This window comes from Hermetia illucens, chromosome 1 (assembly GCF_905115235.1).
Source record: "Hermetia illucens chromosome 1, iHerIll2.2.curated.20191125, whole genome shotgun sequence".
NCBI lineage: Eukaryota > Metazoa > Arthropoda > Insecta > Diptera > Stratiomyidae > Hermetia > Hermetia illucens.
Genome location: NC_051849.1, coordinates 195,880,410 through 195,897,014, shown reverse-complemented (window position 1 = coordinate 195,897,014; position 16,605 = coordinate 195,880,410). Strand labels below are relative to the sequence as shown.

At 38.6% G+C, this 16,605-nt stretch overlaps 1 protein-coding gene across 6 annotated transcripts in view; it reads left to right on the top strand.

The window, feature by feature from the left end:
* The window catches only part of LOC119646135 (transcription factor hamlet), a 182,529-nt gene that overhangs the window by 84,876 nt on the left and 81,048 nt on the right, over window positions 1-16,605 (top strand). Inside the window, exon 1 of one of the 6 annotated variants that reach the window (XM_038046488.1) lies at window positions 1,665-1,810. The exons of the other annotated variants lie outside the window; for them this stretch is intronic. Coding sequence (XP_037902416.1) covers window positions 1,783-1,810 — 28 coding nt within the window. The 5' untranslated portion in view covers window positions 1,665-1,782. Of the gene's footprint in view, window positions 1-1,664; window positions 1,811-16,605 lie in introns of those variants that run through there. 6 annotated transcript variants of the gene reach the window in all.

Below are 16,605 nucleotides of genomic sequence, written 5' to 3'. Positions count from 1 at the left end.
GATCAGACTGTATTCTCTATGTGTTTGTTGATACATAATGTAACTTTTATTTCAGTCTTTTTGGGGGCGACAGTGATTGCCAAACGTGCGGGTTGTTCGGGGTACTTATGAGCCGCGGAGTTGGGACGAATTTTGGAGAGAGGATCTTCGAGACTCAGGACTCAAAACTTACGAGTATCCTTCCTGAATTGTATCTATCTATGCGTCGTTTCTCTACTCAACGAATTGAACTTCCGGAAAAGGGGCTATTTTCCACTATATTGCGCCAATTTCCCGGCGAACTCACAAGTGCTCCCATAATCCGCAATTCGGGAAGCACTGGCATAAAACTCATGAAAGCCAACTGACTATAAACAACTTACATTAACTTCATGTGATCTCTTTGCTCTCCTGCTGATTATATGTACGTACTCTTAATGATTGTACAATTTTCGCAGCATCCCGGATTTTTCGTGCCCGCCCTATTATGCCCCTCCCTTGTGAATTAGCTAAAAGGATAACAAGGATAACGAACGAACATTGCTCTGTCATGATATCAGGACAACGGCATACACACAATACATCCAAACACACACATCGTATCCTCGTCTGATTCAAGGCGAAAGGAGCAAGCGTATCATCCCATCTGTGCCGATGAGAAGGATGAAAAGTGGAAGAAGAATGATATTCAACTAGAAAACTACAGGAGAAAACACACATTGACGGAGAAGAGGGTAATGTGTTGCAAATGGAGAGGATTTTCTATCTGAGCACAATTCCGCAAGAATTAGATTTAGGACTGAGATTCAACTCGAAGGCATTCACCCCCCGGGGGGAAGCTCATTGTGTACATATATACAGCATCCCAGGGGTTGCTTGTATCTTACAGCCAAGAGATACCCTCGTTCCGGACGCTGAGCTCTACAGCTCTCGGTCCTTCTGTCATCAGGATGGTAAAGTAAACATTTCCGACACAACACATGCATATACCCGAGTCCGACATTATCATTGGACGGATCCCGCCCCGCTTATGGAACACAAGATACCGAGATTTCAGTTTGTGCATGAACGGTCGGTCCATCCGTAGATATTTGGATGCTGTGCGGTTTTGTATCTACAATTCGGACGTTCGGTTGTTCAGATACTGGGCTGTGTGAATATTCGCTGGTTCATCCCTAGAATTGTATTCGTATCTCACCATACATACGTGTTTATCTCTGTGCCCTCTGGAAGGGAAACACCGCCTCATCAGATTCGATTCGGAATTTGAAGCGAATCCATGTCAGATCCGAAGGATCTATTCGTTTGTGTGCAATCTGTATAGTTTTTGATCTGGAGGGTTGGGTCGTCCGACAAGTAGGGGTGAATTATTTCAGGTTTCGTATCGTCCTGCCAGGAATATCCTGATCCTTGATCGTTGTTGGTTTGACAATTAAATCAAAACAAATTCAGTTTAACCAAAGCATCCATCAGACAGACAACATCCCGTAGTGATTTTTCCATTCTGTTCTGGTTGGATGTCGATTGTTTTAGCGGTAAATGTGGATTCAGAAGGATTTAATTAAATCGAGTGGATGTTACCAATCGTAGGGTAGTGACAAGTGCTAGGTTTTGTGAAACAATTGGACTGAAATTGGTGGAAATATTTAAGCGGTTGGAAGTGCAGAAATGATAAAACAAAGGAAAGCAGTGATGATAACAGCTTTCGGCAAATAGAGTGTGGATATGAATTCAGTGAATTAGTGAGAAGAGGACTATAGTGTTGCAAGGATACCCACGCTGAGGAAAAACAAACGATAATTAATGCTGTTCGATCGGTATAATATGTCAGGTATTATGTCTTTCAATGTTTTTAGTCATTTAGTGATTTCACACCTGGATCCTGTTCAGGATAGCCTGGAATACCAATGAGGTCCCTATGTTACGGTTACTCGGTATCTTCGCATATTAAAATTGTCCAACCGAGTTTTTGAGGTGTAGCTATAAAATAGAGCCCAATCCCAGGGGCTGTCACATTACGGAAGTGGATGACTGACGATATGAATTGAGCCAGGAGTGAACAATTTGTTTAATGGATTAGATTCGAATGTCAAAATGAGTTAAACCAATTGGAAACTTCTGCATTAATCCTTCTGTTTTCATTAGTTCCAAATATTTTAATGGGAGTAATAGTTACCTGCGAGAAAGAATACATTTTCTTTTTATTCAATTGCACGGAATGGGGGTTGAAAAGGAAGGTTTGCATCAATTTGATATGGATTTTATAATAGACTTCAAAGTTGGAGATGGTCATATATCAGACCAGATATTAAGGTCGTCATTTTATGTAAATGGTATCTTTTGTTTAAATAGTAAACCGACCAATCGATTGATTTGCTTTCAGTCCTATATTAACACTGCTCATTTGGAAAGGATTACTTGATAACCGGATTATGGATAGAAAATTTGGCCCCGGGGTGAAAATTATTTGGAAAAACTGGGCCTGGAATAAAAATTGGTCGGGTTCCCCAATGATCCCTCCTTTTTATCCGATTTTCTATTCCGGGCTCCCGAAAAAATTCCGGTCCAAGAAGGAATCCCCTACTCCCCGGGCCAGACTTGGTTGATACTTAACTCTTTTTGCATTGGACAGTTTGTAAAAGGCTGTTAGGATGCTTTTGGCCTTTCGAACTTGAAGAAAACCATAAAATAGCGTAAGACCATCAGGAGGGCACTTAGGGCCAAAATGTTATCTATTGTTGTTCATATGGAAAATTTAATATTTTCAAGTTCAGAGAACTGCCTTCAAGCCTTCATTTGGCGCTGTTCATTTAATATTGGAGTATTTCCAAAGATTTGAGTTTTGCGTTATTGTAGCGCATCAGTCGAAATACTAATTACCTTCAAACATAGTAACCAAGGATTAGACCAATTTACTAAAGAGCGATGAGCCTTCTACAACGCCTCTGACTATACGTTGATTGACTTTATTAATCCCAGATCACTTTTCCTTTGCAATATTTTCACCTTCACTACCCCGAGGCGGAGTTCATTGCCTTTGATAGTCCGGCAGCACTCAAAACTATAGAGGGCAACAAGGCGAACTACCCTGTGATTTTTAACGTAAAACCTTCGCTATTGCTTGGATAACAATGAACGCCAGTTGTGTAAATGATAAACGGCAAAATCAATTAGACATAAGGTGTCATTATATTAATCAGAGATCGGAACATATGTCATCAGTTAAGAATTCGTGTGATACCCTGACCCAGTAGTTAAGTTTTTCAAAATTGAAAGGTTTGTCTTATGCAATACGCTTTTGACGACGGGTCCCAATGAAATTCTCTTGCTATCCCAGATAATGGTAGCCAATTCTTTCTATCCACTGCGTCAAATGTTGCTTAGGCTCCGAATCATATTGACGACTTTAGGTTTCACCAATGGGTTCGTTTCGTTCACTCTAGCACAACTCCAAAAAATCTTAATAGCTTTCCAACCATTGCTGCTTATCGAGTGATCTAAGCATTCGCGTTACCCTAATGGGCACTAATTTTTCAATGTTCATTTGTTCATCATGTTTCCAATTCATTCTCTGCTTAACTGTACTTCTTCTGCTATCTGTCAGAATTTATTTCTTCGATCTGCCGATACCGATTTTTCTATTTTTTTTTTTACTTTCTACTCTCTACCATCACTGGGCGATCCAGACGGGAGTCGTATTTTCCGGTTTCTGGTTTTTGTTGAAATAACCGAAACCATTTTTTAACTTTATATATAGAAGCACAGAATCCTCAAGGACGGATGACAGTTTTTTAAAGAGAAAATTTTCGGATTATTTTCTTTTTTAAAAAGAAAACTAATCACAACGCGTTGCTTGAAATTTTTCAAATTTGGATTCCGTTAAATACAAAAAAAATACTTCAAATTCCAGAAGGAAAACAGCAAGAACCTATTGAATTGCCTACAAAAATTGATTAAGTCCACTTTTTGGCAAAAATGACTTTTTATAATAATTTAGTTCCTCGAAAACTCCCCTAAAAGGCAATAATTTAACCCCGATGATCAGAGCATCTTGAGGAGACTACTCGGCCACTCGCCTCATCCTAGTAAGGAAACCTATTGCTTTTAGCCTTCTCTTTGCGACAAGGTCCACGTCTCGCATCCATACAGTAGCACGGGCTTAGTTAATATCTAGTAGATGCCCAATTTATTGCATCTGTGTATTTTTCTCTACCTCATTATGATGAGGACCGCATAAAATGTTTTAAGAGCAGTAGCGATCCGCCTTTGGAGTTCTCGTTTTTCGTTTTCGTCCTTTTGAAAGTAGCGCTCTTAGGTAGACGAATTGGTCCACTTGTTCGCCCATTGCAATATTCTGCATACTAACAGCCACCTTTCGAGTTTGGGTCATGTATTTTGTTCTGGATTCAATGACCTTGAGCCCCATTTCACTCGCTGCTCACTCAGACTGCTCGAACACTTCCTTCGCAACAAACATCGCTCGGGCGAGAATATCCACGTCGTCTGCGTACGCCACAAGTTGGGTGGATTTTACCAGTAACGTACTCCTGGTATCAACTGAGGCCACCTTTCTGACAACGTATTCGACCACTAAATTAAAGAGGGTGAGGATGACACCATCTTCTTGCCTAAGTCCTGACACCCTGACAGCTTTGTGTCAATTCATATTGGATTTTTACCTGGCCGTCTTTGTTAATCATTATGGTTTTCACTAGCCGGACTAGCTGCAGTGAGACTTTTAGCCCGATTATTGTTCTGTAAAGGACATTATGATTTACACTATCATATGCCTGACAGAAGTCAACCAACATTTGGTGTACATCGATGCTGTATTCCCAGCACTTTCAAGCACTTGCTTAACTGTGAATATCTGGTCCGTGGTCGATCGCCCGGATCTGAAGTCACTTTCGCCGAAAAAGTTATCTGTATACTATCTCAGTCGTCATTCTGTCACATTTTTTAGCACCTTTTAGTAGGTGAGATCGTCCTATAGCTTTCGCAACACAGATGATCACCCTTTTTGTATACTGGACAAATTATACCTTTCATCCAGTCGTCAGATAATTATTCGGATGTCCAGATTTTGCTGATTAGTTTTTAAATTCGACTGGTGATCTCTGTCCCCCCCTTCTTTTAAGAGCTCGGCTGGGATGCCATCAGTGGTGGGAGCTTTATCGGGCTTTGATTTAAACAAAGTCGGGGGTTTGGGCGATTGTTCTCCGTTCGGGTCATTCGGAGTGACAAAGGGATAGAAATGTGTCGTCGTTGTGTTGAAGAGGTCTTCCCGTAATGATATTGTCACTCTGATCTCTACAAAGGGTGGTTTATGGCTTAAAACCTGTCCTCATTTCCTTTCACTGTGCTAAATGCTAGCCGTCGTTCTTCCTTAAACTGTCGTCAAGTGTTAAAATTTTGTTGTTATTGAACTTTCGTTCGTTCGTGATACTTGGCTTTCCTGGCTCGGGTTTGCCTTTCGAATAGTAGTCGGTAAGCTTCGTTTTTCGTGTTAGTCACTTCCAGGCAGCATCATTGAACCATTTGTTACGGCGCCTCCGTTCTGTATGCCCAAGGGTGTTTTTAGTTGCACTCTGGATACCATTCCTAATTTTCCACAAGATTTCGTCACTACTCTCTTCAGGACCAGCATGAGGTAGTGTGTTTAAATGTGCCAAATCGGGAGTCCATCTCCAGTGACTGTGGCCGTTTTTTGGCTATTTGACAGCAGTATTTCCCTCTAACCAGAAAATGGTCCGAATCGCAAATAGCAAATCGTAGTGTCGTCAAGTCCAATATATTTGAGGCGGCCCTTTTTTCGATGAGGACGCGGTCAATGAATGTCTACCCGTACCCGTGGGCATCATTTTATATATGTTCTTATGGGGAAAGAAAGTGGGGTTTACGACTAAATTTTTGTTGCTGGCGAATTCGATGAGTCTTTGACCATTATTGTTTGTTTCATTATGGAGGATATGGTCTCCTGTTATGCTTCTATGGAACAGTTCCTTGCCAATTTTAGGGTTGAAGTCTACCAATAATACTTTGATGTCTTTGGAGGGAAACCCGTCAAAAGTTCTGTCCAGTTGGGGGTAGAAATCGTCTTTAATGACGTCATTTTTGTCTTCCGTTGGTGAATGGCGGTTGATACACTACACATTGGGGAACTTTATCTTGAAGTGTATAAAGCAGATTCGTTCGTTAATTGGTTTGAAATCAGTTACCAGCCGCCTAAATGTATTGCCTGCGACAAAGGCGATACCGAATTCGCTTCGCTCCCGAACCATTTCATTTCTTGGTGCTCGAGGATGCTAATGGAGAAGCTCCTGCAGTGTACCCATTCGAAAAACGGATCGCACATTCCAAGACCCATAAATCTATTTTACGTTGCCGAAGTCATTGTTGCTCGATTCGTCCAATCCGGGGCTGTATACTGGGCTCCTGGAAACGTCGATATTTTCCGAGAAAACGTTCGCTCAACACCTTACCGATCTGGAGAGTTTTTTCCGTTTTGCGGCGCGGAAAGCTCGCCTTCATCCTCCTCCGTCTGCTCTTTTGATTGTAAAACACCCAGTGTTCACCGTGTGGAGGTGGAGGTAGGATTCTATATCAGACCTGTCGATGTTAAAATACAGGAGGTGTTTCACAGAATTTGTACTAACGGTGTGCCAGATCACGGTGTCGTCCTGTGATCCTCACTACCATTTGATCTCTGCGCCATCGTACATGGTTCGCTTGAATGCGTTTCAATTGCTCGCAGGGCTTTCTGAGATGGCTCCACACCTTCTCTACTGTTCTACGCCAAGTGCCCTTTTGGGGCTGCCCACTCGTCGGCCACCTTGAGAGAAGCGTGAACAATGAAATTATAGCCTGCCTTCATTGTGTAACCTACCCAGCGCCATTTATGCCGGCCGATCGCATCACGTACGCGTGACAGGCTTGTGCACCGACCAAGTTCTTCGTTAAAAATAGTATCAGGCTACCGTACTTAGATGATAGAATATAGTAAATAGTATTTATCTTTAAAGCCTTTCATCATCGTAGTTATGTCCTCTGAATAATTGAGCCTCTTCATTTGAATGACATGAATATCTCTTCAGTTCGCAGAACCAATAGTTTAACATACTTTATATACAACCTCTAGAGGTTGTGCAGTACTCGCAAGTGGGATCTGATACAGGTTTCTAGTTATGGCTTGCTGATAAAGCTGGTTTTTGCCATGTTCAAAAGTTCCACCAACTCAATTGCTTTTAATTATATCTTTATTCTAAAGCATTTTCTACATTTCTTTAGTTTAGTGTTTTCTACAAATTGGGGTCTAAATACTAGTGTTTTCTATTCACTCCTTTGTGGAGGATAGGGCGTCCACACAGTCAGGTTGTACTTCAGTTTTACTATCATCAACACTGTGCAAGTGAGAAGCTCTAAATATAATTCGACGAAAATCTTTTTAATACCAACTTTTACCATGTTGAATTCAAATTAATCAAACAAAGTAGCTTTTATTTGATGAATTTACCTTGAATGGTCAAGGTTGCCTCTTTTCTATTGCCAGATAGAACTTCATAGTCCATTTATTTAGTCGATTTATAGTTATGATTCAAATAAAGATAAAAGTTCAGATGTGAATCTTCGAAAATAGGCATAGAGGGTTATCAAAACTATTTATTCTTAACTATTATACTTTGTGTAATGCATATAATTAAGCTAGAGTGTGGAAAAAGTGTTAGATATTAACTTTGATTTCAATCTTGAATAGACACTTTCTTCACTTTCTTCTTTTCAATAAGATTCCTTACTGCATTTCAAGCTAGCCTTGTACTGCTAGAAAAAATCATCCTTTCTTTCTATCTGTTGGTACCGATTTGTTGTATCTAAGTGGTAACATTTAACTTCTATTTGTGTTCAGTGGTTCCAACTTATCCAATACCATACGACACAAATTTTTACACAATAATTTTTAGGAAAGTTCGAAAGATATATAAATTTGGGTGTAATAAGTGAAGTATCTTAGGAGAGTGCTAATTTAACGATTTGTGATATTCAAAATAGAGGAGAAAAAAGAAAAAAAGTGGTCATCAATTCAGAAACTCCATAAGATAGATACCGAATATTTGTATTATTGCAATGATGCAGAAATTTATTTTTTGCGACCACTTTATTGGTGTTCATTTAATTATCATTAATTAAATAAGTATCTCTTTCTAAAGAAGACTTTTTCAGTAAAATTAGTATTGATGTAATGAATTGTAGATGGAATGAATGTTAATTCATTCATTTCCAAGTGTATTTGCTAATTCAAGAATGTCTAATCTTAGTATTCACACCCAGAATTTGTCTACCATCTAGAAAATAAGGAAATGGATACAATCTCACTTTATTGCGGAAGAACCCTTAGTTATATGTTACATATATACTTACATTCTTTGCTTTAATCATATAGTTGACTTTTGTTTATTATTATAGTTGACTATTGTTATTATTATGTTAACATTGGAATTTGATATAATTGTCCATGATGTAATCAGCACTAAAATGTGTATACATGATTACATTACATTCATTAGATTATCCTAAGTGAGTACATACATATTCGTATGTTTGGATAAAAGGGTGAATAATATCAAGAAGGCCATATTAGTGAGTTTTCGTTCTATTTCTGTGAGTAAAAGTAATCAGGCTGTAGGTTGGGAAACTCCGTTATCTTTTTGGATATTTTCAAGCTGAGTCCTAGCGTCTTACATGAATACTGTCCCCTCTGGAAATATTAAATCACTCCTTGTGATTAATAAATTCAATGAGTTGACATAACTGATAAACATATTCAGATCATGTTTTGGATAAATCTTTAATATTGTGAAACTACCATTTTTCGTTGATTTGCATTTTCTTCAGTCACGTCATATGATATTTTTTTCTTTGGGAATTATGATAAAATTTCATAGATATGAGTTCAAGTAAATAAAGATTGAAAGCTTTCAAAAATATATTTACATTCACGATTACCCGGAAAACACAAATTATTAGGAAATTTGTTCTATTATCGCTTTGTTTATGACGTACATTTGTTACTGTGAATAATTAAAAATAAATCATATTTTTGATATATGCAGTGATTCCCCCAGAATAAATTTTTAAATGAAACCTTTCCTTTGGCCAAAAGCAAATAGCTTTTTTTCGATAATTATAACTTCAAGATTTCACATGTTTGTTCACGAAATGGGAATCTAATGAAATGAGCATAGAATAGTAATTTTAAACAAAAAATAGAAAAAAAAGAGCAATAATTCAATAATTACAAATTTAACAAATTTTTATTCTACTTGTTTATGATATTCCTGTCTTTTTTAGTTACTTGAATACATCTATCAGGCATTGATAATGAAAATTATGGAGAATTGTCGGTTTTTCCTTCATTAATTTTATTGATACTGCTCGAATGGCTTCGCAATTTTTTCTCTTTATCTTTAGATTGTTTTTCATTATACAAAATATAAATATCAATTTCTAAACAATCTCTTCTTGATTCAAGTCTGGATTGGCAGGCCACGTCAAAGTAGTTCCACCATTTATTTACTCATTTAACACAAATACTATGTTCTTGGTATCAGCATCGTAGAATTTGATTCGAAAAGATACAAACTTGCTTCGGAAAAATTGAAAATTGGATGAAAAAATACAAAGTTGGTAAAGAAAAATGCAAATTTCCTCCTTGTGAGAAATAGGAATTTGGTTTTGAAAAATACTAATTTAGTTGGGAAAAATACTACTGTGGTCGGGGAAGGGGGAAGTGGAAACAAATTCTGCTAGGATAGATTCAAAATTAATGAGAAAAAAGTTCAAATTTGGTTGGAAAAAATACAAATTTGGTCAGGAAAGCGATGAATTTGATACAAAAAAAAAATTATGTTTGATTGAAAAGTGCAAGTTCTATTTGAGAAAAATTTGAGTCTAATTAAGGAAAATATGAATTTTATTGGGAAAAATAATAACTTTGCTGCGAAAATGCCAATTTGCCTATGAAGAATTCGAATTGAGCTAGGAAAACCATAAATTTCTTGGCGGAAAGTAGGGATTTGTTTGGGAAAAATACAAATTTAATTAGCGAAAGTAGGAATATGGTTTAGAAAAAAAACACATTTGGTTCAGAAAAATGCAAATTTGATTGGGAGAAATAAGGATGTCTCTAGGAGAATTAAGATTTGGTTCGGAAAAATTACGAATTTAGTTGGGAAAACATACATCTGGTAGGGAGAAACGCTGATTCGATTTGAAAAAAATAGTTGGGAAAACTGCGAATTTAATTGTTGTTGGCTGTAAGACTTCACTGCATGGTTGAAAAAAATATGCCAATTTCTTTGAATCGCAAAAATAGTATAACTTTGACTAGGAGAAATACCAATTTGGCTGAGATAAATACAAATTTTGTTTCGAAATCTCGGAATTTATTTGAAAAGACAAGAAAATATGAATTTTGTTAAGTGAAATACGAGTTCCCTTGGAGAAATATGAATTTAATTAGGAGAAATATGAATTTGATTGGGAAAAACATAAACAAAATTCATTAGCGAAAATATAATTTGGTCAAAAAAATGTGAATAAAAATTTAGTTGGAAAAATAGAAATCTGGTGGTGTCAAATGCCAATCTGGTTGAGAAAAATATCTATTTTGTAAGGAGATATGTGAATTTGGCTGGGAAAATACAAATTTGGATAGGAGAAATACGAATGGATAGGATAAACATAAATTTAGTTTGGGGAACTGTAATTTTTGTTGAAACAATATGAATTTGATGAAAAAATACAATTTTCTTTGGAAAAATGTGAATTTGTTTAGGAAAAATGAGAATCCGATTGAGAAAAACACGAATTTGGTGAAAGCAAATTCAAATTTGGTTTTGTTTTATTGCGAAAATAATAATTTTTCCCAGAAGCACATGAATTTGGATGGGAAAGTGTAAATGCGATTAAAGGGAATTTGGCTAGAATAAAGAGAAATTTGGTTTGGTGAAATTATAAATATGGTTGAGAAAAAAAATATAAATTCGTTTGAGGAAAATATGAAATTGGTTTCAAAAAAATAAGGATTTAGTTGGGAAAAATAAGATTTTTTTTTCGGAAAAAATATAAGTATGATTTTATTTCGAAAAATATGAATTTTGCTCAGAGAAATGTGAATTTGGTTGAGAGAAGAAAGTGGTTTGATAGGAATTGTGCATTGTTTGGAACAATAACAAATTTGATTTGAAAAGCTGCGAACTTGTTTGGAAAAATACTAACTTGGTTTGGTTATTTTTCTTAGAGAAATCCTCCGTGATGTTCATTTATAAAAGAGAAACAAAAAAGTGACTGCAAGCCCGGTTTGCAAACTGTGTTTCCTTAAGGGAGCTGGCAGTATCTATCTGAATGAATGAGTTACTAAACGAGAGGGATAATTTGCAGAGACGACTCAAGTCTTTCTTTATATAGTAGAATTCAAATTGTAATTACCGCAATGTCGACAATGATGAAAATTGTTTTTCACGTCCATTTTTTAAAGTATAATTGAGGATAGTAAAATGTCAATAATAGACCCTGAATATCAATCCTCCCTTCTGAGGTTACAGATTTGTGGATATTTTAGATTTTAAGGTTTTATGTAACGTTTCTCCTATCTAGGGTCGAAAATCACAACTGATAACACCTACGATGATGACATCCGCGCACGGTTGTTGTCAGCCAACTGTTCCGTTCGAAACGTCTCGCCATAGGGTCAAGCTCTTACTGTACAAGAGAATAATATTGCCAGTCCTCATGTATTCCTCGGATACTTGGGTTGTAAGCAAGAAAAATTGCGATCTCTTGGGCGCATTCGAGAGAAGAATCCTCCGAAGAATTTTTGGCCCCCTACATGAGGATGGACGATTCTGTAGCTTAATCTATGAGCGATACCATTACCGTCCGGTTGTGGATAAAATCCGGCTCAATAGGTTACGGTGTTCGGGTCACTTAATCCATATGGATGAGGATGATCCAGCCCAAAAAGTCTATAAGGACAATATCTATGGTAGAAAAAAAAGACTAGGTAGACCCTGCCTAAGATGGAACGATGGCGTAGGTCAGGACGCCGGACAGCTTTCAGGGATATCGAATTTGTGGACCTCGGCGCAAAACCGGGATGTCTGGAGTTTCTTATTAAGGCAGGCCTAGACCAGATACCGGCTGTTGCGCCGTTGAAAATGATATGCATTTATAAACACGATGTGAGTGCGAATTTTATTCAGGATAAAAAAGTTTAAGCTTGCTATCCACCTTGAGATCGGCCTGTCAGTTATGCAGTTGACCGGCGGCCGTAACGTGAAGGGAATGCGGTTGGCTTGTCAGTTTGGTCTCTTTAGGCGGCCGGTGATAGAGTGGGAAATGATTAGGCTGTGAGCAATAATTTTATAGGCATCTTCATTCCTGGTAAATGTTTTTACAAATGCTTACACAAAAAAATAATTTAAATTTTCGTCTCAATGCCTTCCACGTCCAGAGTTAAACTAATGAAGCCGCTTGGCTTGCGCGTACGTGGATTGTGCTTTCAGTTCAACTGCCAGTCAAGTGTACTACGGGCTTTACCGGCGTGACAGATTGAAATGACAGTGCAAGCCGACTTTTAGTAAAATGTGAATTGTCTACTTTTTGGAAAATTTAGTGATAGCTAAAGACAGAGAGGTAGGTGAGGTAGGAGAAGTTATTTGTTTTCCATATGGTCTGCTCCTTCATGAAGTGAATGGCGACCTCAGGGCTTTATCAATTCCTATACAAAATCCAAATTTTCTTTAGTTTAAGTTTGATCCTTCTGGAATGGTAATACAAATCTCATATAAGATTTAGATTATTTTAAAATCTCCACTAATTTTTTCCGCCTTAAATTGCTTCCTTTTCTTAAAAAACTGTACCTGCATTCAAGAGTCAGTTGGATTAGGTGACGGTGACCACCATCGAAAATTCTAGGCTGATTGTCCTTCAGCAGAATGCTGAAAACATTAGCAGATCTGAAGGGCAGTATTGAAGTCACTCAACGCATAAAGAACGGTAGATCCGCCTTCGCTGCTTTATTAGAAATCTGGATAAGCAGATACTTCAGCAGCAACGTCAAAGACGTTTCACGACAATGCTCCCTCCCTCTGTGTTTGTATATGTAAACAGCAAATGGAAAGTGACTACTATGGTATTTGAAAACTTCAAGGCTTTTTCAATATTTGTCACACCTGTCTCCGGCATGTCATGGAGGTTCTCCCCCCCCCCCCCCCCCTGCTGATTAGAAGGCGAAACTAGCGTAACACAGGTTCCATACTGAAAAAACGCACCAACTCCATTACATTCTATTTCCCCAAAATGGTCGAAAAGGAGTTCCTCTAGGAACAGTAGATAATACGTGTAGGCTTCTCGTTGTCTTGAGTTAAAACGTTTCTAGAAATTAGTTGAGATGGCGTAAGTGTAGTTAAACATACGCACATACGCACATACGCATATTAGAAAAGGTTTGCCAATGAAATTTAAAAAAAAACACCAATAATTTGACGTGATTTCTACTCCTTTGTCTTACATGGAAGCCTTTTTTATGCAGCAGGTTTTGGGTACTGGCGGTTGTACCGGTTAAATTGACGCCTTTGGATAATTTATTTGCTCATCTTGTGGAAGGTCTTGCTGGCCCGGTATGATGCAGTTGTTGTCCCATATGGATTAGTTGTGAGTCGATAAATCTGAACTGGACCTGTTTTGTCAAATAGCCATAAAATTCGTAGACAAGCCCGATCATATTCATCTAATCACATCTGCCGGAACATCTTTTCTATGTTTCTGTGTAGAGGCACATCACATCACATGGCGATATTGCCTCCATCTCGTTAAGATGTAAAAGATGGTTTCTTGAATTATAGGAGTCATTTAGAGATTTGCTAGATGGAGACAAAATTATTATATTCCGTATGTAAGTTTGGATTGGATTGGATGGATGTGCCACTCCCTGCGTATCGCTTCTCTCCACAACAGCCGTAGCCGTACTAAATAAGAACCTTTCGGAAGTTTTCATGTAAAGTTATGGTAATTTTCTTTTCCTTTGTAAACAGTTTGGATAATGGAGCTTCTTCAACTTCCCAAAATTTCCAAATATAACGATCGATCCAGTTCGGTGTGCGAAACCATCATTTGAGCTTCTTGTTTCTCCGTCGATTGTGCAATATGTCCAAATTGCTAGTTTGGTTTGTTGCGCTGACGGATTTTCTGGCAAGATCCCAGGCAATAGGATCTTACTGAAAATATCTGCTCCAATCAGGAGATCGATTTTCGATGGCATGTAGTATTTGCGGTCTGCCAAACCTTCTGTTTTGAGTCTCTCAGGAAGGTGTTTGGATGTCTGTTCGGAAGGCAGTGGTAGTGTTATATTGTTTAAGATTAGTGGATTTTTTTCCTTGACTCCATTTCCCCCTCCAATATTTCCGGGAATTGTTGTTTCTTTGCGCGTGGTGATTTAATGTGTGCCACCAACTCTAACTAGAGATACTTGTGCTCCAGCAGGAGGGGCACACATATCGTGGAAATGCGACAAGGTCAGAGTCGCATGACCTGTGGCAATGCGGATAGGACGAGCCTACAAAGGGCTGGTGGACGCACTGGCTGATTCCTAACATTAGGATGTGGCTTGAGCGGAAAGATGGGGAGACCAACTAACACATTACCCAGTTCCACAGGAGATACGATGTTTGCTTCAGGCATTATTTCCACCGCTTTGGGTTTAATGATTCCCTGAATTGTCCCAGATGCGAAGGCATACTGGAGGATGCAGAGCATGTGATGGTTCACTGTCTAAGATTTGTAATGGAGAGGAGGAGCTTAAACAAGGTGCTGGGTGGGAATCTGAGCCCGGAGAACTTCGATGCGGAGATGCTGAGGTCCCAGAAAAACTGACTTCCGGTTTGCTCCGCAATCGTAAAAGTACAGGAGGAGTTGCTGAAGGAGGAAAGCCGTAAGTAGGAGAAGGACGAGTGCCTAAAGGCAAACCTAGCCCGTGGCGTAAAACCTAAACGACGGTCCCGCGAAGCTGGGGCTGGAGAGAACGGGGGTGATTTTTGGTGGGTGCGAATCCCACATGCTCCCGCTGTGGCTCCGCATTTGGGTGGCGGAGCTGGGGCGGACGTGTCTTTCTAAGATTTTCCACCTCCGTGTATGAACAAAAAAAAAATTGTGCTCCAGTATCCGAACAGCTTGCAGTGTTACAGTTTGACTTTTCATTACTACAGTATCAAAATTTGCACTGATCCGCACTGACGCTGTTGCAAACAAAACTTGGTTTCTGTTGTCAGAAGTGTCCATACATGTGCTACTAGTAGCGGTTTCCGCAAAGATATGTTGTGACGAAGCTTGGGTTGCTAAGCCCAAACGATGGGTCCATGGTCCAAAAAAAGAGGGAGTTAGTTGCTCGCTATTTAGTCCGGTCCGACATCAAGTGGATGCGGACTTAGGATCCTTCAATCCTCAAACAAAATATTTAGTGACGTGTTTTGGCGTTTTCCACATACCTTGGAACGCAGATGGATGGATGGATACCATGGACACTGTTTGGCTCCATGTACATTGCTTAGGCATAATTGTTTCGAGTCATCGAAGTTGCATTGTTTTTTAACTGTAGACTATTTAAGCTTTGTGCAATTAAGCAGTCAGATGTTTTTCGTTGCACTTTGGACATTGTAGGCCTATATGTGCTGAATGGATTATCACCGCTGTTCGTTTTTTTGCCGGTTTTGCGACTGAAGTCATTATTGCTTCTAGCATGATAAAACGGTTTTCTAGAAAAGTCAAAAGTTCTTGTAGTGTTGAAACTATCTTTAATTGTCTGTTGTTGGAACTTCTGCCAGTTATTCCGTGTTTCCTCATCAATCTTTTAGTTGAGAATAAAAGCAATAAAAAAAAGACAAATTTTATTTTTTAATGCCGAATAATGAGTTTTTTTATTCCTCATATGCCGGTATTTCGAGGACCAGTCGTCCTCTTGTCGTCTTACAGAAAAAACTCGCTTGGGAAAAGGAATAAATAAACTCACTACTTGGCATTAAAAAAATTAAATTTGTCCTTTTTTTTCATTATAAAATAAGACGGAAAACGACACACGCAACCGAAGAAATGGCAATGAAAGGTCGAGAAGATTGACTGTCAGTGTTGACAAGGTGGTCACCAGCTGGTTGGTTACCATATGTCGACCAAACGTTTCAACTGACTACTGTTATTCTTGTTACACGCTGACAGCTCCCAAAACCATTGCACCATTTCGTTGGTTGGTTGCACCATGTCGATATCATATCGTTCCCAGAGCAGATGCCATGTTGGTTGATAATTAGCTTCTGTAATGGTCAGGTGCCGAATTCGTTGGTCTGCCGCATTGCGAAGTGAACTGCTCAAAAATAGTAGTTTTTGGACTGCATTCAGCGTCGGATTTCCATGTATCATGCGTCTATATAGGTCGCAGAATGCGTACCATGACGAGTATTTGCCATCAGATGCTGGAATTTTGATTGGCTCCTGCTTGATTGCTTCCCCTCCGTGCGCTGGCCCCGATAGAGATCCCTCTTTCAATTTTTATACTCCTTAATTTTGTCTAAGAAAAGGGTG